The 25978-nt window shown below is 42.3% G+C and overlaps 3 protein-coding genes across 4 annotated transcripts; 2 read left to right on the top strand and 1 right to left on the bottom strand.

The window, feature by feature from the left end:
* Positions 1-1485: 1485 nt before the first annotated feature.
* On the top strand, positions 1486-24082 carry LOC119123056 (microsomal triglyceride transfer protein). 2 transcript variants are annotated; one of them, XR_005097994.1, is made up of 19 exons: positions 1486-1645; positions 2254-2441; positions 2520-2663; positions 3714-3821; positions 3899-4015; positions 4100-4239; positions 4306-4456; positions 4577-4734; positions 4850-5018; positions 5090-5197; positions 5307-5519; positions 5728-5939; positions 6025-6122; positions 6281-6402; positions 6484-6711; positions 6873-6997; positions 8527-8697; positions 8778-9353; positions 24071-24082. XR_005097994.1 is itself a non-coding variant. In XM_037251849.1 (18 exons), exons 1-18 carry the CDS (start codon positions 1582-1584, stop codon positions 8920-8922), a joined length of 2661 nt encoding a protein of 886 aa, XP_037107744.1. In that variant the 5' UTR covers positions 1486-1581; the 3' UTR covers positions 8923-9578. The 2 variants fall into 2 exon arrangements, 1 of the variants encoding a protein (XP_037107744.1); XM_037251849.1 differs by lacking the exon at positions 24071-24082 and having other exon boundaries at positions 8778-9578.
* Positions 11762-18586, bottom strand: LOC119121742 (uncharacterized protein C4orf54 homolog). Its single transcript, XM_037249622.1, has 2 exons — positions 14543-18586; positions 11762-12567 (listed from the first exon to the last, which is right to left on the bottom strand). Exon 1 carries the CDS (start codon positions 18584-18586, stop codon positions 14567-14569), a length of 4020 nt encoding a protein of 1339 aa, XP_037105517.1. The 3' UTR covers positions 11762-12567; positions 14543-14566.
* LOC119123068 (leucine-rich repeat LGI family member 2-like) lies at positions 20367-25506 on the top strand. The gene is made up of 8 exons (XM_037251864.1): positions 20367-21844; positions 22069-22140; positions 22472-22543; positions 22635-22706; positions 22823-22894; positions 23152-23321; positions 23608-23772; positions 23964-25506. Exons 1-8 carry the CDS (start codon positions 21678-21680, stop codon positions 24797-24799), a joined length of 1626 nt encoding a protein of 541 aa, XP_037107759.1. The 5' UTR covers positions 20367-21677; the 3' UTR covers positions 24800-25506.
* Positions 25507-25978: the final 472 nt, after the last annotated feature.

Below are 25978 nucleotides of genomic sequence, written 5' to 3' on the forward strand. Positions count from 1 at the left end.
ATGACCGAGCATAACTTTTAGGATTTTGTTTTTAGCAATTTAATTTTATTAACCATATATTTGAATAATTTGGTCCATTTTATGAGGTATTTTTTATTTATTTAAGTAAAATACTGGTTAAACAACTACTGAACTACTTCATTGTTTTTGTGTTACAAACATATTTCACCCTTGTAATAATTCAGACTTGCACCCTGAAGGAGGAATAAGTTATATATCTAAAAAAAAAAAAAATTTCCTTTGTATTACTTTCATTATACTATCCAGTCTTTTTTGTGAATGTTCATTCGTTCATCATCCCATTGTACAAAAGTAGTGTGTCATAGGTCATGATATATTTCCTGAACCTTACGTGTACTAGATAACACGCATTGTAATACACCTTCTCGTCCTGCCAAAACAGAAGTCTTTATGTATTTCTGACGCAGTCAGCTTTCTACAATATGATAATAGTAATGTAATGCAGTACATTACTATTATTTATTGTTCACCAGTATTTGCAGGATGTCATGAATACTAAAAAAAAAATCGGTGTTTAAAGTAACTAGTGTACGCTGTTATGGTTTATGATTTCAGTTTGCATAAATGTTGTGTGGTATGTATAAATATGGCACATTCATTTGGGTCATTTACTTTAACAGAACTAGCTGTAGACTTGAAAAAAAAAATACACATTGTTATGACATTTGACCAAATAGCAGTTAAAATTACTGCTGATTTAGAAGGTCCAGTCACAATTGTTTTCTTCAGTTCAGCATGACTCTGAACTAGCTAAGTGTTATAGAAAATGGATGGATCGACTTGAGAATCATGTGTGAGCTGTTTTCAAGTACTATCGTTCAATGTATACAAAGTAATTAAGATTAATTGCGCCCTCACTCCCCACGCATCCATCAATGCATGTTGATGACCTCCCCCGTGATTTTGTGTTTATGTATCTTGTTTCAACACTTAAGCACGAACATAATCCTTTGCTAAATTCCCAAGCAACTTTTAATAAACTTTGCCATAAAACTGATGGCCATCTTAACTTTCTAAAGAGCTGTAATTTGAGTCAGCGGCTGGTTTCACTCAGCAGAGACCTCCTACCGTTTTGCAGCAACAAAGTCACAATTGTTCCCCTGAGAAGGAAATAAGGAGCCCAACATGAGGACGTGTCCCCACATCTACTAGGTGAATGGATTCATTCATTATTATTTTTTCTATGTAAAGAGAACAATATTGCTTTATTTTCCAAATGCAAGGTTGATGATAATCAATCAGATAATGCCATTTCATTGATTGAGCAAATGATCACCTGGCCAGACGATCAACCACTGGTTCCTGAAAAGGGGGTCTTGGCTACACCAATCAATAGCACAAGTTCCTGTCAAATCTGTGCTCATCAGGTTAATGATTTGCTCGTTATCTCGTATACTTAGTACTTGAGCGTGGAGTTTGGAGTCTGCCCTCCCCTCTGATAAAACATAATAGGACAAGCTTTGACTTTCTTTTCCTCTTTTTGGCCCTGTAGTGCCAACCCGCACACACAGACACTTTTGTGTGTCAGTTTCATCCATTTGGCTGCAGAGAGAACACACAATGTTAACTGTTGCTGTGTTCTTGCTTTGCACAGCCTCCTGTGTCGCAACGCCAAATGCCACTGGTGAGTCCTCTGCTTTGTATTTCTGCTCTGCTCTGTTTTTATTTGCTAAAGGCTGTTATTTCATTCTACAAACTGTCTTTTGTTTTATTTGACCGTGTGTCACTCCCAATGTCATCTCAGTAGAGATGCTTGCTGCGAATAAAAAAAATGTCTCCGTTTTGAAATGACATCAGAATAGTCTTGATTAGGTGATCTCGCTAGACCCTCCAATTACTTTGAGTTTTGATTTGTTGAAATCAGTACGTAGTGATGAAATCATATAGTGACACGTCAGTTCATCCTCGCTCATTACGGGACTCCTATCTGACAAAGCGCTTGTCATTCATAGCGCAGAGGAGTAAACGTTATCTTCTATCAGGGTGAACACACCCGGTTAAATGGCCACTGATTGAATCAGCTTAGCAGTGGCTCAAGACGTAAGTTGTGGGAAAGTGAAACAAATTTGTGAAAGGAAAGTTGCATTGTGCTTTGCTGAGTTGTTATTTTGTGAGGAAGTTTTATGACACAGGAAGAACATTTAAAGCATTCTTTGATTGGACCATCATTCATTTATTAAATGAACTGACTGCATTGGATGTTCACAAGTTGTGGTGATTGTGTTTCTTCAGGTGGTGCTGTAGGACCCCAGCTGAATAACAACCAGCTGTACAAATTCAGCTACACCACCGAGGTGCTGTTGAACAGGGCCAAGGGGTCAAAAGTGGGCGGCGCCGGTTACAAGATCTCCAGTGATGTGGATGTCAATCTGGTGTGGAGAGATCCAAGCAACAAGGATGAGCAATTGATCCAGCTGAAGGTAACTTGGTTGTCTGTTCATATGAAACCTCAATGCGCACAAACTCAATTTTCACCTGATTCCATATTTGTATGCTAGATCTCCAACGTGCGAGCGGACCCGTTGTCCCATCGATCTGAGAAGAAAAATGTCCTCCATGGAACCACCGTTGAAAGTCTAATGGGCAAAACCAAATTGGCAGCCCTGACAAAGCCTTTCTTTGTGCACTTGAGAAATGGAAAGGTAAAATCACAACGTTACATTAACATATTTGTAGACAGCATTTGTGCGTGAAAACTGGCTATCCTGATTTTTAAGCTGATTTTTATATTCATTTTTCATGGTGGGTGTTTCAGCATATCAAGGACGTTACCTTACCGATTTGTTGTGACGGGAGCGTGCATTGAACATCTAAATCACTGCAGAAATTAATTTATTGAATGCATTATTTTTATAATCATTTTTAATAAATATTTTTTAAATCATCCCACTGGCTGAGGCACAGCTATGACACATTTCCGTGCCCACTTGATCTTCTTTATATCATCTGGGATGATGCACTTAACAAAGTGGGTGTCAACTGCCACAAGCTTTGTTTCATCACCGCTTTAATTTTGGGGTTGTGGATTACGGTTTGGAAGAATGGGATTAAAAAAACTGAGCGCCGTTCTGCCCGTGGAGGTTATTTATGGAAATTTAAGGGGCCAAGAACACACACACAGCAAAAGACACAAGCTGATCTATTTCTGGTGGTCCTATCTGATGTTGTGGTGAATGCCAAATAAATGACATGCTTATAGGGGACACCGTAGGATGATGTCATTTGCTTTGCATGTTGAGAACTTGGAGCCTAAGCAGAAAACACGATATTAATATGATATACAATACAGTGCTCAGTATAAATGAGTGCAAACCCTTTGAAAAGTAAGATTTACTTCAAATTTTTTGTCACACATGAACACTTTTCTAAAAGTTGATATTTATATATTTGTGGGATTTTTTTTAATTCAAATAAAATATCGATTCTGATAGGCAATTTGAGATTTTCTAGGTTGAGGTGAACTTTATTCTGTAAAATATAAATATGAATTCCCAAGTATGTTTGGCTTCAGCTCTAGACTTCAAATAATGTGATGCAAATAGTTGCTGATGTCATGAGTGTGCAAAGGAATGCTGACACCGCCATGAAAGTGAATGTGAGCTGTAGCTCGATCACCCTGTTGCTAAATCTGCAGGTTAAACTAACATTCATTTTTCAAAATCAAATAATCCCGCTTTCTTTCCGTTCTGCAGGTTAAAGCGTTTTATTCCTACTGGGCGGAGCCAGGCCTCATCAAAAACCTCAAACGAGGGGTGTCCAGTTTACTGCAACTGCAGCTCAATACAGGAAAAGTTATTGAGGTAAAGGTCATCATCAAACATGATATTTGATTAGATGTGATTTTAATAAATTAATAGGAGTAATTATGTGGAAACAGAATGATGTGTCTGGAAGGTGCACGGTTACATACAAGGTGGAAAACAACCAAGTGACAAGGACAAAGTTGCTGGAGTCATGTAAAACTGCAGAGACTGGATTCACCACACACAGCCAGGTCAGTTAGGCGGCAACCATCTGCCCCAGGATTGATTCTCCTGAAGTGTTAACGCAGCTGTTGCGTTCCGTGTCTCTCCCTCAGGTTATGGGCGTGACCCGGAAATCTAGCTCCGTCACGGTGTTCACTCTTGAGGATGGTTTTATCCGCTCAGCCGTGGCTGAAGAAAATCACTGGATGATTGTCAACGTCCACCGATCTTCGGCTGCCAAAGTTGTGTCCAGGTAAAGAGTTTTTGGATAATCCATCATCAAAGCATGAAGATATTAAATTCTCTTTTGGCTTCACAGGCAAAGCTTCACACTAGTAGGGACAGAAGCTGGACCCCTAGAGACCGCTGGAAAAGATGCGGCCGCGGTTGTCAAGTCTATCGATGCCAAGATAGCAGCTGTTGGCATCAAAGCGGAGAAGCTCAAAGCTCAGTGCAAGACTTGTCCATCAGTCAGTGATTCTATTTTTAAATCACGCACTCTACTACTTTGCTCCAATTGTTCAACTGATAGATATTTTGATGATTTTATTCAATTTGCTCATTAACTAACGTTGTCTTAATCTTCTCAGCTCTTTGAACAGTGGCAGGTTCTACAAAAGAAACTGGAGCCGGGAACTTTGTCCAAGGCCACGGCCCCTCGCAGCTTCCTGGCGCTTATTCAGAGCATCAGGAAGTCAAGCAAAGATGATATCCTCAAAGTGCTAAAGAGTTCCAGCAAGACCACTCTGTACGTAGCTGTTATTCCCCTCAAACTTTCCTTTAGCTTTTCATAGCAGAATATTTGAGGTTGACTATTCAGTCGCTTTAACCGTTTATTGTTTTTGTCGACTTTTTAATTGTAGTCCTCAGTTGGTGGATGCTGTCACTTCCTCCCAAACGACAGCATCTTTGGATGCCATGCTTGAATTCCTCAACTTCACGGATGCCAAAGGTATGGTTCTGCAGGAGAGGTTCCTTTATGCCTGTGGATTCGCTTCACATCCTAATGAGAGGATGCTACAGACGCTGCTGGTGAGTGGGGGAGGGAAAAAAACCCACTTGAAACTAAACTTTGTTGTACTGATGCCGGTGTTCTCACACAGGACATTTCTAAAGGAAAGATTGGCAGCCCTGATATCAAGGAGTCCGTGGTGATTATTATGGGAGCCCTGGTCCACAAACTGTGTCAGAAAGGAGGATGTAACTTACCGGTGAGCTGCAAGGAAAAGTCTAGAAACTAAAGCAGTTAGTCTGTACAGAACCTGTTTATGATGAGATTTACTAGTCCTTCCATTCAGCTGATGATCTTCAAATTCTCAGACAGTCGTTGAGGTCAAGAAGATGATTCTGGAGGGGCCAGACAGCACTCAAGAAGAGTCCCAGGTCCAGATGTTCCTTCTGGCTCTAAAAAACTCTCTAGTCCCTGAGGCCATTCCCATCTTCACCAAATACACAGAGTCAGAAGTGGGTGCATACAGCACCATCGCACTCACCAGCCTGCAGAGATATGACATCGGCCTCATAACTGATGAGGTGAATGACCAGCTCAAACTAAGACCACACCTGTCTGTATAAAATTTAAAAAAAAGACTCCACTATTCACAAAGAGCAAAAAACTGCGAGTATTTGACACTCACCGAAACATTTATAGTTGCGTGCAGTATATTAATATTAAACACCTTACTATCATTGCAAAATCATCTCACAATGTTCCCCTAAAAAATTTAATCTGTCATTTCAGGTCAAAAAGACAGTGAACAGAATTTACCACCAGAATCGACGGATTTATGAGAAAAACGTGCGCGCTGCCGCTGCGGATGTCATCCTCAGTAGCAAGCCTTCGTACATGGAGATCAAGAATCTCCTATTGTCCATCGGACACCTGCCACACGAGATGAACAAATACATGTTGTCTAAGGTCCAGGACATCCTCCGCTTCCACATGCCTGCCAGGTGAGCAACACAATCAAAATGAAATGTTACTCAGAGCAGAAAAGTAATGTGGAACAAATGTATGTTCAATTATGATTTTTTTCAGCAATGTTTTGAGGGAAGTTATGCGGGATATGATTTCACACAACTATGACCGATTTTCAAAAGTCGGGTCCTCATCTGCATTCTCGGGATTCATGGCACGTAAGTGGTCAACTTTATAAGGATTCATAAATGTTCTTATGACAATTGGAAACTGAATTATTCAGCAAGTATTGGGTTACAAACATGAAGTGAAACTGAAAGGATGTATGGAGGAAGTTCCACCTTTCTTCACATTCCTGCAAAATTACTTCCCACAGAATCTGCTGATGTCACCTCCACATACAGTTTGGACATTTTGTACTCCGGCTCTGGAATCCTGAGAAGAAGCAACATGAATATTTATGGTGCTAGTAAAGGAGCAGTGCTACATGGACTACAGGTTTGAAGAGTTTGAAGAATTTTGCTAAAAGTAAAACGTTGGGTTTGGCGATCAAAGTGGTTCATCTCTGCTGTGGTCCAGGTTGCGATTGAGGCGCAGGGTTTGGAGTCCCTTATCGCCGCCACGCCAGATGAGGGCGAGGGAGACTTGGAGTCATTCGCCGGGATGTCGGCTCTGCTGTTTGATGTGCAGCTAAGACCTGTCACCTTCTTCAAGGGTTATAGCGACCTCATGTCCAAAATGTTCTCCATGACTGGGGAACCCATGAATGTGGTGAAAGGTCTCATTCTGCTGACTGATCATTCTGAGGTATGCAAATAATTGGTCAGTATAAGCTCAACGTTCAAATTATTTTATGGACCAAGAGCTGTTTGTTTCTGGAATTCTAGAACTAAATATGGACATATTCATGTCAAGGCACATCAATGGCCATAATTACTACTGTGCTTATTGTCTTTCTTCATTCACAGGTCATTCAGTTGCAGTCGGGTCTGAAGGCAAGTGCAGAGTTCCAAGGAGGGTTAGCTATCGACATCTCTGGTGGCATGGAGATCAGTTTGTGGTACAGAGAGTCCAAAACCAGCGTAAATAACAGGTAAACTCCAGAAAGCACACAATGAAAGAGTCCAAAGTCAAAGTAATGCCTTTACATGACCATAACATACTGTAAATAGGTCACAACCGCATGTACAAGTGTGATGGAACGCCTCTGGAGACCTCCACGGCAATTCTGAGAAAAATAACCTTTATGGTTGTTTCAGAAGTTCCAACCATGTCACGGCACCTCAAATAGACGCGTGTTGATGTTGGAATCATGTGAACTTTAAACGCTCTATAAGTGTTGTCTGATTCACTTGTTCCACTCCACATGTTGGAAGCCGTCCAGTATTGTGCTTCACACCTATCTCGCTTTGAGGGGGTCGCATGAAACGTGACGTCAGTCCTGTCTGGCTCGCTATTTTAGAACATAATACACGACAGCGGGCGCAGCTATCGGATGTCTTTGGTGGGATTCGGTGGTGTGTGGTGCTGTGCCCAATGACTATATTTTAACGAACCTATTAGTTGCATAAGTCGAGGGTTATTTATGATGCATTTACTGTAAGTGGCTGTGTAAAATATCAAACCGTGCAGTATGTCAGTGCGGATGCTTCGAAAAAGAACAGTGGAAGTAGAGGGAAGTTTGTCTTCAGGTGCTAGTTTCCGTTGAAGAGCCGAGCTTCTCAAAAGCAAAAGGAGACTAAACCTGCGTGTGCAAGCAAATGGCAGAGGCAGGTGAATGGATCAACATAAGTGCCTCTTTCACCCTGATAATAGACTGACGGCCTATCTATAGACACAGAACAAACCACACACTCGCAGCTTTGCCGGGCCAAAGTTACAGACAGGTGGATTTTTCAATGGAGTCTTATGCGTGTTGTTGCATGTAAGTTGCATAGAAGGGGAGAGAGATGACGCAAGAGGAGACGCGCACACGTCACAGGCAGCCATTTTGTTCATCGATCGTGGTGTGTTTTCTCTGTGCCACTCACCGTTGCAATGAAATCAAACACTGAACGAGACAAGGATTCACCAGAGAGATGAATCCTGAACTACTGAGCGGTCAAGACAGTGCACGCAGCTCGTGCCTTTAACTCAGTGACTTAGATTAGCAGGATTTGTTGGAGTCAACCATAGTTATTTCTAATTGAAATTGCATTTATTCAAATAGCAGCCAAAAATAAATCTCAAAACATCAAAGTGCAATTTTCAGTGGAAGTCAAGTCACAAAACGTCTTTACAATTATATTTTCTATGCACCCTCAACTAGTCTAAACATAGTATTTAGATTTATGTTGTGTTTGTGCACCATGAAATAAGCATAAAAATCTACCGTTTTTTTATCCATCACAGGGGGCAGCCATTTATAAACTGAAAATGATATCTCAGTGCCTATTTTGTGGGTTTGGTCATGTGACTGTCGCTAGCTAATTTTCAGTTGGCAGCTCATATTTCACATATTTCACAAATGCAATATTATTAATACCATGTTTTGTTTTTTTAAAAGATAATTGCAGGTAGCATTTTGTGCATGGAAAATAAGAGAATCAGTTTCACTAAGCCTTCCTCTGTGGTGCTTTGCAGGGGAGCATTAGTGGTCTCTGGTAATGTTACAGTAGACATGGACTTCATGAGCGCCGGTTTGGAGGTCAGCTTTGAAACAGAGGCCTCCCTCGACTTCATCACAACTGTCCAGTTCTCTGAGTATCCTTTCCTGGTGTGCATGCAGATGGACAAAAGCACCTTTCCTGTCAGGTACGAGACAATCCCCAATTAATGAACTCTATACCCCCTCGGAAAAGAGATCTAACATCCCGATTCTTACTACTTTTCAGCGAGCACGTAAAGAAATACGAGAGCCTGTCATCAGGGAAAAGCGTAGTGTCACAAAAGAGCAAGAAGCTGCTTATCCCCGGCTCCGAATTCCCGCTCCACCAGGAAAACTCAAACATGTGCAAGAAGGTTTTTCACTCCAGCTAGTAGAGGAGAAAGCAGTAACTCCCAGGAGAAAACTTGCATGTTTGGGGCATTTTATATTTCTCCTCTGTGAGGCTTGGGTGCATTTCATCAAATATATGTCGCATCACACCTCAGCATCATGCCGCGAAACACCTAAAGAGACAAACGTGGTGAATGTGTTTTTTGCGTACGCAATGTTTACATTCCTGTGAGTGAGTATTTAAATAATCTGATGTTTTGTTTGCAACTGGAAGTTCTTTTGTTGTCATGTTATGGGCTTTATTTGAAAATATATTTATGTTGGGCACGTAACAATACAGTTTAAAAAGGGGTTGCAAATGTAATTTTTAGATCAATTGCCTCAAAAATCTTATTTTAGTAAATGTCTTTACCAATAAGGGGCAACTTGTATCACCCTTTCACATTTAAATATCACATTATTCACCATTAAGGTGTTTTACACGGTACGTGCAAGATCTGGGGTTAAAAAAAGTCTTTTAAATGTCTTTGTATAATTGTTTTGTAATTTTTTCTTTCAAGCTAAAACGACCTTCTTTGGAGATCACTTTCGGATCGGATGGGTAAAAGCATACACTGGCAACTCCATTTCTGTTGACATACTGCATATTTAGATTTGGAAAAAATTAATAAAAATAAAAACACTCTACATGTTCTTACGTAGTGTACCTCCATACTATTTGTACATCTTCAGTTCAAAGGTAGACTCATAGAAGCTCCCCCCTTCTTTATTTTCTTGGTAGTACATTTAAAAAAAAAAAAAAAAGGTCATGACACATAAGTTTGTCCAGGTGAGGAAATATTTTTTTGCATTCTCACTGACATCAGAGTTTCAGTTGGCATCCAAAACCAACAGCTGGGCCTTGTTGCAGATTCTTTCAAAAGCACAGAGAGCAGCTGGGGGCAAAGCAGTGTCTGCCAGTCTCGTTGCTGCCATGGCCACCAAGTAAACACAGCCGCAAACGCTCAGGTTAAACTTAAGCCTCAGTCGGGTGATGTTTCAGTGTCACCACAAAGCTAAATTTGCATGCTGGCAAGACAGCACATGTGCTCTTTTGCCACTGCCATAAATCTGTATGATTGCATTTAACACTCAATATTATTTTTTTTATACTTTCAAACATTCAATCACGTAAACACAGGCGTGTAAACGCAGATGAGGAACCAAGGACATGCATATATTACAAACTTAATATTTGCTATTCTGTTGGTAATTTGAAAAGGGAATAAATAGTACCAGTAAATTACGACACATTTCTTTCATTATATTTTATGGTTCTTTGATGCTTTTGCTTACACTTTTTTCCTTGTTTTCCCCAAATTATTCAAATTTAGAATATCATCAAAATGTATTTAATATTAAAGGGACAATGCATAAAATGTTTTGTTCATTCATTTATAAATAAATAAATAAATAAATAAATAACATAAAATTACAAACATAAAACATAAATAAAATTCTACACATTGACCCTATTCAATTAAATCTACTTTTAAACTTTTTTTTTTTTTTTTTACATAGACTTATTGTGCTCATTTTATTAAACTTATTGTAACAATTATGTAGTACAAACCGGCAACATCTAAATGCAAGTCAATTCTGGAATATTTTCAGTATTTTGTTGCTGTAAATAATATTTAATAGCTCACCATTTCTGTGGGAAAAGCTTAAATGTGAACGTACACGTTAATGCTAAAACCCATTCAAATAATGCAAACACCGGTAGCTTGCATTTTCCACTGTTCAACTTGAGAATGTGAAAATGTACCTGCAACCTCTGCAGTCATTTGAATGTTGAACGGATATAATCCAAGTGCATTAAGTACAATAATATTCATTCATACAAATTATACAACAGACGAAAAATGCACATGTAGGTATGATGGCCTTTATATTCATATCATAAATACAACAGTTTCCATTTAGAAGCATTCTTATCAGAGTCTAAATGATATACATATATTTAGTGTTTTACAATAAATAATCAAATAATAAACATTGGAGCCTCTTTTGCACAACTTGGCATTAAAAGGATACAAAGCAAAATGTTAGGGATATGCAATCATTTTCTTCCACATAGTATATCTTTAAAAGGGTTTTTATAAATGCTGTGTAGTTTTCAATACAAATTTGCACTAGTCCCGAATTGGAGATTCCACAAAGACAGATGGATTCAAAAATAGACGTTATGTGCAACCATGCACTTCAAAATTCATCCAGTCAAGTTGCAATGAAGCACAAATTAGCCATTCTGCGCTATCAAACATTCATCCAAATTACACACTCGTGCAAACTCTGAGATAAGGGCAATTTAAATGAATTTGTGTGTTTTACACAAAGAAGGCAAATAGACTGACCAGCAGATTCAATTACCTTTAACACAGTAGGTTGGTAACCTGCTAAAACAACAGTCTGGACGGGGTGGTTTTGATCATTTCTAATGGCTCATTGCATAGTCAAAATGTATTCCCAGAGTGTTGAGAATTGAATTCATCCTAAATGTCATCCAATGACGAACATTTGATGGGTGTTAGGGATTGTTTGTACAAGTTGGCGAGAATAGTGTTTGGTATAAAAGCACACTAACAGGCCTGTTCTCACTAGAATGTTGTAGGACAACAAAAAGGTCATTCATTGTAAACATGCATGTTGAGCCCGTTCTTTGTAGGCACTGGCGGAGCTAAGGGGGGGGGGGGGGGGTTGCGGGGGCAATGGCTCTCCCTGAATTATGCATGGCCCCCTCCAAGGTGCCAGGCCAGATAATTGACTTTTGAGTATCTTTTAGATTTTTCTGTGAATCTGAAGAATTTTTCTAGTTTGTAAAAAAAAAATGGCAGCTGAAATAGGCTCCAGCTCACTGATACTCAATTGAATCAAAAATATTCACGTCAAGTCATTTTTGACAGTTTCCTACTAAATTCTCAGGAGAACACTAGCATGTTGTGTTAGCTGGCTCTTGTTCACAGTGAAGTAACATGACTCTCCTTTGTATGCTTTGCAGAATGCTTATACCCCCTGCATGTGGAGCACACACACACGCACACACACACACGCACACACACACATGCATGCAGCAGACACACTGACTCCAACCTCATTACACCCAAAAGTGTAAAAATAAATAAACACAAATAGAGGAAGTCATCCCCTAAAAATCAAACAGGAGTCCCGGCTCCGCTTCGGCACACTTGTTGTGCTTTGTTCTCCTTGTGTCATTTAAGGTGCAAGCTTTCTTCCCTAATAAAACACAGCTGACTCATTCCATACATTTCATTCCAGTGCTACAGTAGCAGTCATGATACAGAGGATGCATGTACTTCAAGTAGAACATGAGATTTCAACTTGTAAATAATTACCCATTCTCAACACCACATTCCTGTGACACAATGCAAAAAAAATAAAATAAATCCACATTGAGCTGACTTCACTCTCGACAAATGGTCCCTGTCCTTAATACTATTTCTTTATGTCTGGTGACCAATTGACTTTTTTGCTAGATTGATAAAGCAACGCATATTGTGAGTCACTGTTTATACCTTGCAAAGCGCTGCCATGCAAAGCGACTAAACTTGTAATGACTTGAAGGATGTCTTGAAGAACAGGTGCTGACTGGGCTTGAAAGAAGGCGGATTTCTCCACGGAGATGTCTACAAATGAAAAGTAAGAAACCTTTAGTTTAGTAACGATACTTGCATACTCTATCGGTTCAAGATCAGGTGAATTTATTTTCCTCCATCTATTACAGATGACGAATGATGCCAAATTTCCATCTATTTTTGAGCGCCTTATAATTGAGGTAGCACCAAGCGTTCACTTTGAATGTGACAAGTGCCGTATTTCACTATACTGCAGGGATTCAAAACACAGTTTATGCAGTTTATGTAAGAGTAAAGGGAGTACACTGCTCTCCACTTCCATCCGCCCGTTTTGGACTGGGCAGAGGGGGAGGGGGGCTATAAAAATTTGACCCTCGTTCCAGCCCGGCGGACTCGCTTCCACGGTGGAGCGAGTAGCAGCATCTGATCTCTTCCAGCAGCTGTCCTCTCCCTGCATCAGCACAACAAATACTTTACATTGACCTGACCTTTTCCTCCTGCTTCACTCTCCCAGCCATGCCCCCTTCACACTTACTCACTCAATGACACACACACACGCAAACACACACAAACACACACACACACACACACACACACACACACACACACACACACACACACACACACTGTACCACTTTACCCCATTACTAAAGTCCAGACTGAGGAATCTTGCAAGCTCACGCAGTTGTATTCTTATTCTGACACCTTAGTTGACAATAGACTGGAACAGATTACAAGTGTGAATGAGTCAACCCTTTTATTTTTTTTAATGATCCTATTTATGGAGTGTTGGCTTTGTTATTTCATACTGAAACCATTTTCTACAGCATTTATTTTGGAATTATAACCCAGTAAAATATGGTGGCACATTTAGCCTGATTACACCAACAAAACCAATTTCTGCAAAACTTTGTTGAGGGTTGGTGACCAGGAGTAAAAAGATTGGATACAATACAAAAACTCAAATCATTCGATATGTGGGAGTCAGTATGATTCTACGTTCCTGCATTTTTATCTAACACTCAACATCAAGCATGCAAACAAACGCTCACTATCCAAATCGTCCGACAGTGCCGTCATGCATATAACGGGGAACTTAAGCGATGCGGTTGAAAACGCGACCAAGCCCGGCGACAGTTCCGAGGGCTCACGTTACCTGTCAAGAAGCTCCCGTATGTCTCTTAACGCTGACATGCTACAGCTGAGCTAAGATTTTATGTGGTCACGAAGGCCTTTAAACCACCGAATACACACCGCTTGACCTCAAACTCCTTAACCTCACGAATAAAAAAAAGTCTAACATCGTTCTGACAAAACAAGCCATTTATAAAATGATATCACTATAGCGCTAATGGTGGTCGGGCTCACTTGAGTGGGACTTGAAAGAATGCATCATATTGTCTTGCTTTGATCACTTGTTGGCAATCAGATGTCAAGTCGGCGCCGACCGGGACCTACCGCCCGCACCTCAGCACATGCTCCCTGAGTCTGGCTCAAGCTGTAAGGACAGCTGCACGCCACAGTCAGGACCGGCTTGACTCAGCCGTCATGCCCACCCAGCCGGCGCCATCCGGGTCATACCGCCCACGTCTCAACATGTGCTGCCTGAGTAAGGCTTTCAGAGACTTCAGGGCTGCACGAATGTGGCAGAAGTAAGGAACATGTCTTGATTCCAAGACTGACTTCCAACAAGTCAGACAAGACACAAGTGATCAGAGCAACAAAGAACATACATTAAACCCTAACTCAATTCAAATTAATTTAGAAAACTATGGCAGAGTATCGAATGTGACTGTTTAGGGCAGGGGTCTCAAACTCCAGTCCTCGGGGGCCGCATTCCGACATGTTTTCCAAGTTTCCCGCGTTAAACACACCTGATTCAAATGATCAGTTCATCCTCACGTTCTGCAGGAGCCTGATAGTTGAATCAGATGTGTTTAACAAGGGAAACTTGGAAAACATGTAGGAATGCGGCCCCCGAGGACTGGAGTTTGAGACCCCTGGTTTAGGGAATGTGCGAACTTACGTGTGCGATGAGGTGTCTTCTTGGTCATCTGTGCTCCACCACAAAGCTCATCGTTGTTCCGTCGAAGGAAGGCGGGGCGATGATTCTTGGACCTTGTTGCGTTGTGATGCTGATAATCGGCTTCCTGTCCGAGCTGACCGCGCCTCCTATGAGCGAAGGGGGCTTCACGTGTTCCGGCGGGGCCTCGGCCGTGGCGCTGTAGTAGGGGCTCTCTGCCGACGGAACGTTCACTTCCTGCTTTGCACTTGTGCTGTTTTTCAACTTTTCTCTGTCTTCAGAGTGACCAGGCGACGGCGTCAGCAAGGCCTGAGCTTGCAGAGTTGGCGAGGGGATGAATCCCGGGTAAATCATGTAGGTGGGTGCGAACGCCCCTGGGCTCAGGGCCAGGGGCGGCATCGGGAGGGACACAGGAGTGACAGGGGCGATGGGCGGCACGGGTGAATGTGGTACGTCCACATACTGGCCTGTCTCTGGGTCAAAAAGTCGCTTTGTAGAGGTCTGGATTGGCGTGTCCACTAGGTAATAAAGTCCCGTGGTGGGGTCGAGGAGCATTTTGCGCTGAAGGCCCGTCTCTCCGCTCAAAGGTGGAGGTGACAGAGTGGCAAAAGGGGGTGAGAAACATAACACTTGCTGTGTCTGCTGGCCCGCTGCAGGCTGGTGGTAGATAGATGAAGCTGGGCACTCAGCCATTAATAATCTTTTCTGCTCGGGTGTCTTGACGTCAACTTGTTGGCTGATGCTCGGCTTCATCTCCGTGTAAGCTGTCTCCTTGTTGGCCACTTTGATCTCATTGCCGTGTGTCAGGCCCGGTATGGTTAAATAGTTCTCTGAATCGCTTTGTGGGATGCTGGGAATAGTGGGGCTGATTTGGAACTTTCTCTGTTCCACCTGTGAATGTTTGCCAGGTTCGATTTTCACGGAAAAAGGCATAGCTGGCGTCTTGGAGCTTTTCTGTAGACTTTGTAGCCTAGGGCTCGCAAGCGAGCTAATACTGACGTGAGCTTTGTTGTTCTTGCCGACGCGAAGGACACTTTTGTTGCTGAAGGTTTGGCAATGCGTTGACTCATCACCACGAGGAACATGTATGAGCTTCTCCGCACCTCCTTCGTTCCTTTCCGACGCTGCCGTGGTTTCTTCTTCTGCTCCTTGCTCCTCACGGGAGATGAGCGAAAGCACGTGACTGCCCGTGATTGGCTGCTGAGGTTGAGTTTTGCGTTTCCATTCGTTTCGGTCAAAAACATAAAGTTGTTCCATTGTTTTGACAGCAGCTTTGAGTTTCTCCAGTGCAGCCTGTTTGGGAATTCGAGGCTCGAATCGCTTGTCAGCCACCTCGCCTCCAAACTTCTCTTGCCTTTGTTTTAATAGTTTGTCAGCTTCCGACTGGTCAAGATTTGGTGGCTTTGTTACAATAAGAGGGACTTTGCTGGTGGCACACTGTGGTGCCGTGTCTGCTTCTGTTTCTTTTGGTGATTTATTTGTTTTTACTGAGTGGCATTTAATGACAATGGGAGAAGGTGACACCTGTTTTACTGGCTCCTTTTTGGCCTTCTCTTCAGGTTTTTCAGTAGGTTCAACCGCACCTTTACTGTCACTATTATCCAAAGAAACACAGCGATATGAACTTTTCACCAGTTTTCGCACATCTCGGACACGGTAGATTGGCGTTTGAAACTTGCACTTGGTGTCTCGGACGTCTCGAACTGTAAAATTTGGGATCTTATCCGAAGCAGACAAAATATGACATTTGGCATCACCCCCTGCCCGAAATGTGTTGATGGAACTTATTTTAGGGGTTAACAAACTGGCAATATTCAGGGCCCCTCCTATATTTTCCTTCACGCTCCTCAGACATATTTTGATTTCAGGTGTTTTTCCGCCTTTGTCGCTTTCTTCTTTACTAGCTGTGTTTGCTGTCTTGAGCACCGTGTCACATTCGGAACGTTCCTTGTCTTTGGGGAAACGCTGGCAGCTCGGCATGAAAAGGAGTTTTGTGAGCATGTTGCTTCTGTCCGATTCCTCCTTGGCGTCCTTGGCGGCTGCCGAGAGCTCAGCCTCCTTCAGGGCTTCGTCGTCCTTCCAGGAATTAAACGCACTGCTTTGACTGTGACTGAGGCCCGTTTTAGTCACCTTTTTTCCTGAATCCTCGACGGCATCGCTGCTCCTCTGCTCTTCTGCCAGCTCACAAGAACTCGGCCTGCTGCCCTCCAAAGGCTGGTCATCTCCAGAATTAGTGTAACCTGAGCCTGATTCAGAGCTTTGCCTTTGAAAGCCCCTCCTGTCATTCCCCCCGTCCAGAAAGCAAGGGGAGAGCGCAGGGTGCGCGGCCGAGAGCTCGCCTCTCTCCATCATACGCTCCTGCTCAAACTGCATCTTTTTGGAGATGACATTTTTAAGCAGGCTTGATGCAAAGATGGCTCTCTTATGTGTGTTGCCTGTGCTGTCTGTGTGGTGATACTGCATTTCACAGCCTGACCTAGCCAACACTGCTCCACGCACCTCTCCGGACCTGCTCTTGGTACTTTTGGGTCGCCTGCTGGCTGCTTGTGCGTCTAAGTTGCACTGGAGATTCAACGTGACCCCTCGCTGATCTTTCATCGCTGCACCTTTGCACAAAGACTCTTCCTGATGAAATGTTAGTTTCTTATTACCCCGTGGGGCTCCTTGACTCTCCACCGTCTCATTCATTTCTAATGTAGCGCTGGAGGTCTTGTGCGCAATGACACCGTGCTCTCCCCCCCGCGGGACGTGTCCATAATTCCAATCCACGTAAGCAGACCACTTGTTTAAATCATATTCCGACATGGACGACTCGCTCGAAGTGCTCAAATTTATCGTGTCAAAATAAGGACACGCCAAGCTTCGGAATGACCTGGCGGTTAAATTACGCACCTCCTTATCGGCGTCATCCAGCTCGCTGATGGAGCTGGAGGCGCCACTGGAATATTCATTAATGTCCTTCCGTCTTAGTTTGGTTGCAAGGTGCTGACGGCCCGGAGCGGGTATGAAATACTTGGCTTTGTTATCTCCCAGAGGTCCAGCGCTCACGAAAGAAAAGTGGCTCCTGTCTCCAAAGAGCTTGGCGCCCTCATCCGTAATGCCGACGACAGGCTCCTCGCTGGACGTTTTGATTGATAGGTGCATTTTGTCCCCGACGACATGGTTTTTGCACACACTTTCATCCGAGCTGGCGCATTTCTCCGAGTCGCAAAGATCGCTGTCGTCCTGCTCTGTGCTTGCACCGAGTGTGGCAACTTGACCCCTGCCCTCCAAGATCAGAGTCCCGGTTCGGGTGTCGTCGCTTTCAAACGAGGCGTAATCCACGAAGGAGTACACAACGTTGTCGTCCTCAAAGTCCCAGCTGGCACCACGGCCGAGGTCGTAATCAACGTCGTGGTCGAGTTCAGTCAACTGGATTTCATGCGTGGTAATATAGTGAGACTCGTCCTTAAGCGTGTCCGTGCCGCTGTGGTCGGACAGAACTGCACTGGCACCGTCGTCCGACTCGGATCGGCTGTTCAGGTACTCGTCTCCCTCGCTGCAGTCACTCGGGTCCACTTCCACCTGGAGCTGCGTCTCATCTTCGGAGTCCTCCTCGTAGGAAGGTTCGGCAGGAGTTTTCAAAGTTGGATCAACACTGCTACACATGTCCGCAGAGTCCACAGAGGCCTGTCCACGCAGCCCCTGCCTCGAACCGTCACTTTTGACAGACAGCTGGCTCCCCTCGCCGGTGAACGTTACTTTCACGGTCTTGGCGCCTTCTGGTCTCGTGTCCAAATCCACGTAGTTGGACTCATTTTTATTCTCAAAATGTCCCCCAGCGTCCTTAGACTTGTCCCCGGGGAGCAGCGTCCTAAAAGGTCCGGGGCCATCTCGGTAAGCGAGAATTTCCTCCGCTGCTTCCATGAGGTCTGCGATGTTGACCCGACACAGGACGGAAAACTCTGCCGGCTGCCAGAACGTGGGCACAGAGAGCCGCGAGTGAGATAGTGGGGAGGGGAGAGGGTAATGGGGGAGAGGGTGGGACCATTGGGGGAGGACCACCATCATATCACAGCTTTTTAACGTTACCCTCAAGGTTATTCATTTGTTTCTTTTTATGGAGTTAGTTTTTTAAACTGTACATTCAGCACCCCTAAGAGATGAACAGCTCCTCAATATACCTTTCATCATTCTTGATATTTTTAAAGCAAGAGGTGACAAAAGTAGTTCTTCTACCCCTTTGCACTTCTTGCCTTCAAAACCTTTTGGAAAATAACTTCTGCTCTGTATTGAAAACATAAACACGATGTAGCAATCCGCACATTCATAGCAGTGTAAACATGTTTTAAAAGGCAATTGTTTGCTTTTAAATGAGTTAAAAGTGCATTAAATCTGTTGCTAACCAAACGAGAAAACGAGTAACGTAGTGTCTTAGCATTGGCTGATTGATGAGATGTCACAGTAAAACTGAATAACACAAGAGTCAACCACCACATTGAGAGAAAGATGAATTGAAAAACAAGAAAATGTAGTAATCATAACTGTTTAGTAGTCTAGCTAGAAACTATGTAGAAGCAGAGTGCATGCAGTGTGAGCTATTAAAGGTTCCTCCGAGCATGCCCATATTAAAGATTAAAGATTAAAGATTAAAGTCCCAATGATCGTCACACACACACCTGGGTGTGGTGAAATTTGTCCTCTGCATTTAACCCATCCCCGTGTGATTTTAATCCATCCCCTGGGGGAGAGGGGAGCAGTGAGCAGCAGCGGTGCCGCGCTCGGGAATCAGTTGGTGATCTAACCCCCCAATTCCAACCCTTAATGCTGAGTGCCAAGCAGGGAGGCAATGGGTCCCATTTTTATAGTCTTTGGTATGACCCGGCCGGGGTTTGAACCCACAACCTTCCAGTCTCAGGGCGGACACTCTACCACTAGGCCACTGAGCTGGTACATGTGTACATATGTGAGCAAGTACAGGTTGAAGCGAGCTCCGCGGAGAACATCCACAGTTGTAGCTATTTGAAATGAAGACGCGTGCAGATCGGTTTCTTAGAAAGGATACATTAAAACAGCAGGTGGTCAATCACAAACACCATCTATCATCGTCTGAGATGTTTTTTTGCAAACATTACATGCTGATTTGTAACAGGGTCACGGCCCAGAATCGATTTGCAACGTGTACCTGGGGTAAAAATAGTGGCCTGAAAAGCAAAGCAGCAAATCTCCCAATGTGAACAAGATGTGCAGAGCTGACAAGTGTTTGTCACACAGCTGTCTGTCTACTCAAAGAGCTGACAAATGTCTTCCAGAAGGTGACAAACCCTCAGAGATGAGCCATGCTAAATACTAGGACACTTTAACTCCTAATTCTCTTTAACCCCTCCAAACTTTTACAGCTGATTGAGTTATGGCTGCAACATGTTTGCTAGCAACACTTATGAGAGGTGTAATTTCACTTGTCTAGTAAACCTGACAGAAAAGGGGCAGAAATTCAAACTGCTATTCAATGAATCTCCGCCCTTTTGTTTCTGATCCTAACGTAATTCTTTCTGCTGCTCTTGCTCATGAACACAAGATGTTTGAGAATATGAAACACTCACAGCACTCACTGACAGCATACTTGTCTAGGTTGCACCCGCCTCCGACGCCCAAGGGTCAAAAGAAGATTCGTGAAAGGTTTGCCCAACCAACTGAATGTGAAAATTGAGAAAACGTGAATATTATCAAGCTACCAAATATGCCAGTTTTTATTAGGAAAACAGGAGCTGGGTGGATAACAATTAACTGGATTGCATAGACATTTTAAGATATGGTTTGAAAATGTCTTGGACAAGAGCTTGATTTTTGCACTGACCACAAAAAAAAAACATCACTCAGTAAAACACAGTGCCATTCCTTGAGTGTTGTATTTATTTATTGTATGTTGGTTAGTCTATCTTTGTGTTGAAAAGATTCCGGCTCAGCAGCTTTGCTATAGTCAGCATTCAAGACGAGACGACCACCAGGATAACACATAATGAATATGAGTAGAATCTTCTATGAACAACTAATTTAGATACTGCAATCAAAGTATCCTGTCCATGTAAATATACGCATGTCGAATGTTAATTTTCCATGGCTGAGGGGCAATGGGGTCACTTTCATAACGTGCGCAGGCATTCGAGACATGAGCAAAATTTAACAACATCTGTGGTGTCAGGGGTCACAAGCGCCAGTCATCTCTGCGTGAGTGTGAAAGACAAATAATACGACCGAGCAGGTGTTGTTAGCCTCTGACGCAAAACATGTTTGAAATGTCTGTCAGTTTCCACGTATCATCCAAAGCTATTAGACAACAACATAGCATATAGCAAGAGTCTTGGTTTCAGTTTGCACGTGCCCACATTGTGTTAAGGCCAGCACGCAGAGGCTAAAAACAGCAATGATTGATGCAGAGCTATGATGAATTATGCCAGCCATGGCAGACATGTACGATTGCTTCCACTTGGCGATGAAGATTCAGTTTCATCATCCTCATCAACTTCTTGTCCTTCAGCAAATTTGCCACCTTGTTAGGATCTGCTGTGATGTATTTGCCCCCCTCAAAACAAGATGCATGTATTTTGCATTGAAGCATCTCATTTCAGTAGATTAATATTAGGCTTGATTTTTTTTTCTTTCTGGCGGACTGGGCTACCACAGATCAGCAAATAAAATAAAACAAGTGGTGGTGAGCTAATTTTTGAATTAGGGCTGTTGGAAAAGGAAAACATATAAAAGAGGCATGATAGAGGACCTCCCTTGAAGACCAGAGGTTGACACCTATAATCTACAGGTACAAATGACCTGCCCCCTCTCAGTTTTAGAGAAATAAAATGTCCCTTAGGCATATCAAAATATTTTATAGTCAGATTGCTATATTGTATAGGACGAATTGGATTTTTATTTTATTTTTTTAAAAGAGTATGTTTGAGCCAATTTCCATGTTCAAAAATGAGCAACTGGCTGCATCAACAATGTTGTTCTTGGGAGGGCGCAGCCGCGTGTCAGTCGGTGTCAGGGCAGGAGCGTCCTCGACTGCTGCATTCTGGAAGTCGCCCCGACGGCTGGTAGAGCAAAACACGCTCATTTTCTACCTTCATATTACAACGACGGGAGGGACAAAGTGACGTCCACAATGCTCCGTCTTCTGGTCTTCTTGTTTGCGCTGCTGTGTATTTGCAGCGCCAACAAATGGAGAAAGAATTTTAAATGTCCTTCAGGATGTTCGTGCACGAAGGAGACTATCATGTGTGTCGGCACCTCGCACGTCCCGCGATCAGTGCCGAGTGACATCAACTCGCTGTAAGTAGCATCTCTCAGCACTGTTCACGTAAACAGTATTAAAAATATTAAACGTAATTAAGCATGACATTAAAAAAAAACGTAATGAAATTCTCCATGCCCTTGGTTACATTGCAAAAAAATAAATAATAATAATTAAAGTCACTCGAGTTAAGGTCATGGGTTCTGCTGCTAGAGGTCCAAATGTCCCAATGTGAGTTTGCTTTTTTATTTTATATCACCAGGAGCATCGTAAACGGCTCCATTGCAGAAATCCCAGAGGGGATGTTTTCACTCATGCCTTCTCTGCAGCTATTGTAAGTGTAATTCTGAACTGACACTATTGAGCTACATTTGCACATACATTCCAACCATAGTTGTGCAATTCAATGATCCCATACAAAAGCTGTACAGCAAATGCATTAAAGGTAAAAGCTCAGTTTTTAGATTTTCACTGTAGCTGCACTGCATGACTGATAAAAAAACACAACCTAAATATAAGACAAAATTCAACAAAAGTATAAGTGTACTCATTCCGACAAAAAGCAAAAAAACATGATCTTATTCAGGGCTGAATTTACGAGGATTAGAGCATAGTCAATAATTGTGCAGTGTTCCAATTTTTTCTCCTACTCTTCTGTTTTACAGGCTTCTAAATGCTAACTCTTTGACCACAATTAAAGATGATGCTTTCTATGGTCTTCCACATTTGGAATATTTGTAAGTAATTAAAGCAGTGTTCAAAAAAAGTGAATCATTCTGTTTCTAGTCTGCGTATTTATGCATCCCTATTGTACTGTTTGTTTAACAGGTTCATTGAAGGGAATAAGATTGAAACTATCACCAAAAATGCCTTCCGTGGTCTGCGAGATCTAACTCATCTGTAAGACAAGTTACTCCGCATTTGTATACAACCAATTAAATCACAGCCATCTAAATTACAACCATGAGTTTTGCAACAATTTTTGCTGATGTTCTCTCTTTGGGGTTTATGTTTAGATCCCTTGCCAATAACAAAATGAAGTTCCTGCCAAGAGACCTGTTTTTTGACTTGGATTCATTGCTGGAACTGTGAGTAAGCACTTTGTGTATGCAGTGTGTGTGTATGTGCGTGTGTGTGTGTGTGTGTGTGTGTGTGTGTGTGTGTGTGTGTGTGTGTGTGTGTGTGTGTGTGTGTCTTACTGCATTTCTACTTCAGCTGAGTCAGACTGCACTTTGTGTTGCGCAGCATTACTGTTACCCAAATGAATGTTAAACGCATGAATCACGTCCAGTTTTTTACTGCACTTATAGCATTAATGTGTTTATTCCCCCGTGTGTGACGGTAGAGATCTACGAGGCAACGCTTTCCAGTGCAGCTGTGAGAACAAGTGGCTGATAACGTGGCTAAAAAACACAAACGCCACAGTGTCAGACATCTTCTGTGCAGGTCCCACTGACATGAAGGGCAAGCGTCTCAATGACCTTCCCATTGCACCAGACCAGTGCATGTCTACAGGTAAACAGAAATGAAGCCAAAGCAATAACGGAACTGTCCCTCTATAATACAGATGACAGCGTGTGTGGAAAGAAAGAGAAGGAAATAATCAATGAAAATATTTAATAATTTAGCATGACCTTACCCTGTGGAGGTCATTATACCCCAGAGTCCACATTTGATGTGTACATTTTTGTAGTGTCAAATTTGCTGTACATGATCAATTAATTGAAGAATTTTTACACCTAATAAGCAAATAAGTAATTATCTGCACTTGTACGTGTTTTGTGTCTTTATCCCTCTGCAGACTTTGTACGTCACCAGTCAATTCCGATTCAGTCCATGTCAGCGGACATCTTCTCCGTTAAGGAGGACATCTATGTGGCCATGGCTGCACCCAACTCAAACAGCTGCGTAGTCATGGAGTGGGATCACATTGAAATGAATTTCCGAAAATTTGACAACATCACAGGTTGGAATGTACCCATCTGTGATGTATTGTCTCAATTTACTTTGTGTGGTCATTTCTGGGCATGTTTAGATCATGGAAAGCTGCTGTATGAATGGCCCGGTGATGTTTCATGACACACGAATGTGCCGCAGCACAGTGGTTAGGAATTATGCTCTGTTGTACTGCTGCTGACAGATCGTTTCTCTCTCCAGGTAAGTCTGTCGTTGGGTGCGCGTCAATCCTGGTCGACGAGCACGTCATGATTATCGTCACGCAGCTCTTCGGGGGCTCTCACCTTTACAAGTTTGATGATCAGCAGAACAAGTTCACCATGTTTCAATCCATTGAGGTCCTCAATATCTCCAAACCAAATGACATTGAGGTCTTCCGCATGGATGAAGAGTGGTACTTTGTAATAGTAGACGGCTCCAAAGCAGGCTTGTCTACTCTTTACAAGTGGACTGACCAACCAGATCAGAACCAAACCGGGTTCTATACTTATCAGTTCCTGCATGAATGGTTCCGTGATACAGATGCTGAGTATGTTGAAATGGACGGAAAGTCCTACCTCATTTTAGCCAGCCGTTCTCAATCGCCTGTCGTCTATTTGTGGAACAAGAGCACCTTAAAGTTCATGCTTCACAGTGAATTCCCAAATGCGGAGGACGTGGTGGCGGTCAAAGCTTTCCGAGTGGAAAATGAATTGTATTTGGCTATGACCTGCTTCATTGGTGACTCCAAAATACTCAAATGGACCAGTAAGCAGTTCACAGAGATGCAGGCCCTTCCTTCTCGTGGGGCGATGGTTCTCCAGCCGTTCTCCTTCACGGACAGACACTACCTTGCTTTAGGCAGCGATTACTCCTTCACTCAAATCTACCTCTGGGACAGCGAGGCCAAAACCTTCCAGAAGTTCAAGGACATCTATGTGCAGTCTCCACGGTCCTTTACTGCAGTCACCACTGACCGCAGGAATTTCATCTTCTCTTCAAGCTTTAAGGGCAAGTCAATGGTCTTTGAGCATATTGTGATAGATTTAAGCTTATAAGTCAAAATACCCACATTGTGTCTCAATCTGATAGTATATGTGAGACGAGAATACTCCATTAGAATTCCTGCACTAATGCAGGTTTCCAGAAGAATTCCGAAGTAAAAAAATGAACTTTTTCCGGAAATGGTTCAGTCGAGTTGGCTCCTTGCATCAGTGCCAATGCAATACGATAAAATGCTCTGGATACATGCACTGTATGGCTATGCTCATTGTACAGTAATAGCTATAGATGTATGCTTTTATTGTAATTTTGTTGTACAAAATTTTGCCAAAAATGAAAGACATTGAGAAGAAATATTTGCACTCTGACAGATTATTTGGCTGTGTTGCAATTGTGTACTATGCTAGTATATGTATTTGTCCAGTAACTCTGGTGACATGATGTGCATGGTCCTCTTACTCTCCCTTGGATTAGTGGGGCTGTCTATATAAAGCGCTCAACACAAATATACATTGTCCTATGCAAAACACAAGTCTAAGCTGTTATTGAAATGCTTCTTGTGGTGCCTCTTTCATATTTTTTCATTGCAAAATGCAGGACGGTAAATGGTTTGTTTTAGAAAACCTCTTCACTTGCCCAATAGAGGTGTGTACCTTGATGATTATAGTATCTGATGAATGTACTAGCAATGCTAATAGTATGCATTTCATGAAAATCAAATCCTTTATTCGTGTATTAATAAACAAATGATGACCACAATTCACTTTGGGTATTTCTTGTTCCTCTTTAAATGTGCAATTATATCAACATTGCAAACAGAAAGCTATTTTTCCCTGAACGTTTCAAATTGATACGACGTATCATAATCTGAAAATAAGAAATGTAACAAAAATGAAATGTTTTAAAATTACAATTTATCAATAAACATTTTATATAAGAGGCTATGTAAATCTTACACTCAGAACGCTCGAAAATAAAAGATACGATTTTTCCAAGTGACCATAAATGCGTCATGACGCGACATTGACGTCCAAAGATCTTCGGTAATGCAAGAGATAACGTTTAGGTATGTCTTTTGCAAAATTTAGGTACACTAATGTCCAGTATCGTTATAAAATCATCATCAAGTATCATCTAGAAATTATTACAACTCACAACAAACGAAACAAATTTACTTGATTCATGAATTGAGGTTTATTCGGGATAACATAACGGGGATGATCAACATTGGCCAT

The sequence above is a fragment of the Syngnathus acus genome, chromosome 1 (assembly GCF_901709675.1).
Source record: "Syngnathus acus chromosome 1, fSynAcu1.2, whole genome shotgun sequence".
Classification (NCBI taxonomy): Eukaryota; Metazoa; Chordata; class Actinopteri; order Syngnathiformes; family Syngnathidae; genus Syngnathus; species Syngnathus acus.

Coding starts and splice junctions, on each gene's coding strand:
- LOC119123056 (XM_037251849.1), top strand. CDS start 1,582: ATGTTAACTGTTGCTGTGTTCTTGCTTTGCACAGCCTCCTGTGTCGCA. Junction 4,240..4,305: donor GCTGCCAAAGTTGTGTCCAG/GTAAAGAGTTTT, acceptor TTGGCTTCACAG/GCAAAGCTTCACACTAGTAG. Junction 5,940..6,024: donor CGCTTCCACATGCCTGCCAG/GTGAGCAACACA, acceptor GATTTTTTTCAG/CAATGTTTTGAGGGAAGTTA.
- LOC119121742 (XM_037249622.1), bottom strand. CDS start 18,586: ATGGTGGTCCTCCCCCAATGGTCCCACCCTCTCCCCCATTACCCTCTC.
- LOC119123068 (XM_037251864.1), top strand. CDS start 21,678: ATGCTCCGTCTTCTGGTCTTCTTGTTTGCGCTGCTGTGTATTTGCAGC. Junction 21,845..22,068: donor CCGAGTGACATCAACTCGCT/GTAAGTAGCATC, acceptor TTATATCACCAG/GAGCATCGTAAACGGCTCCA. Junction 22,895..23,151: donor TTGGATTCATTGCTGGAACT/GTGAGTAAGCAC, acceptor GTGTGACGGTAG/AGATCTACGAGGCAACGCTT.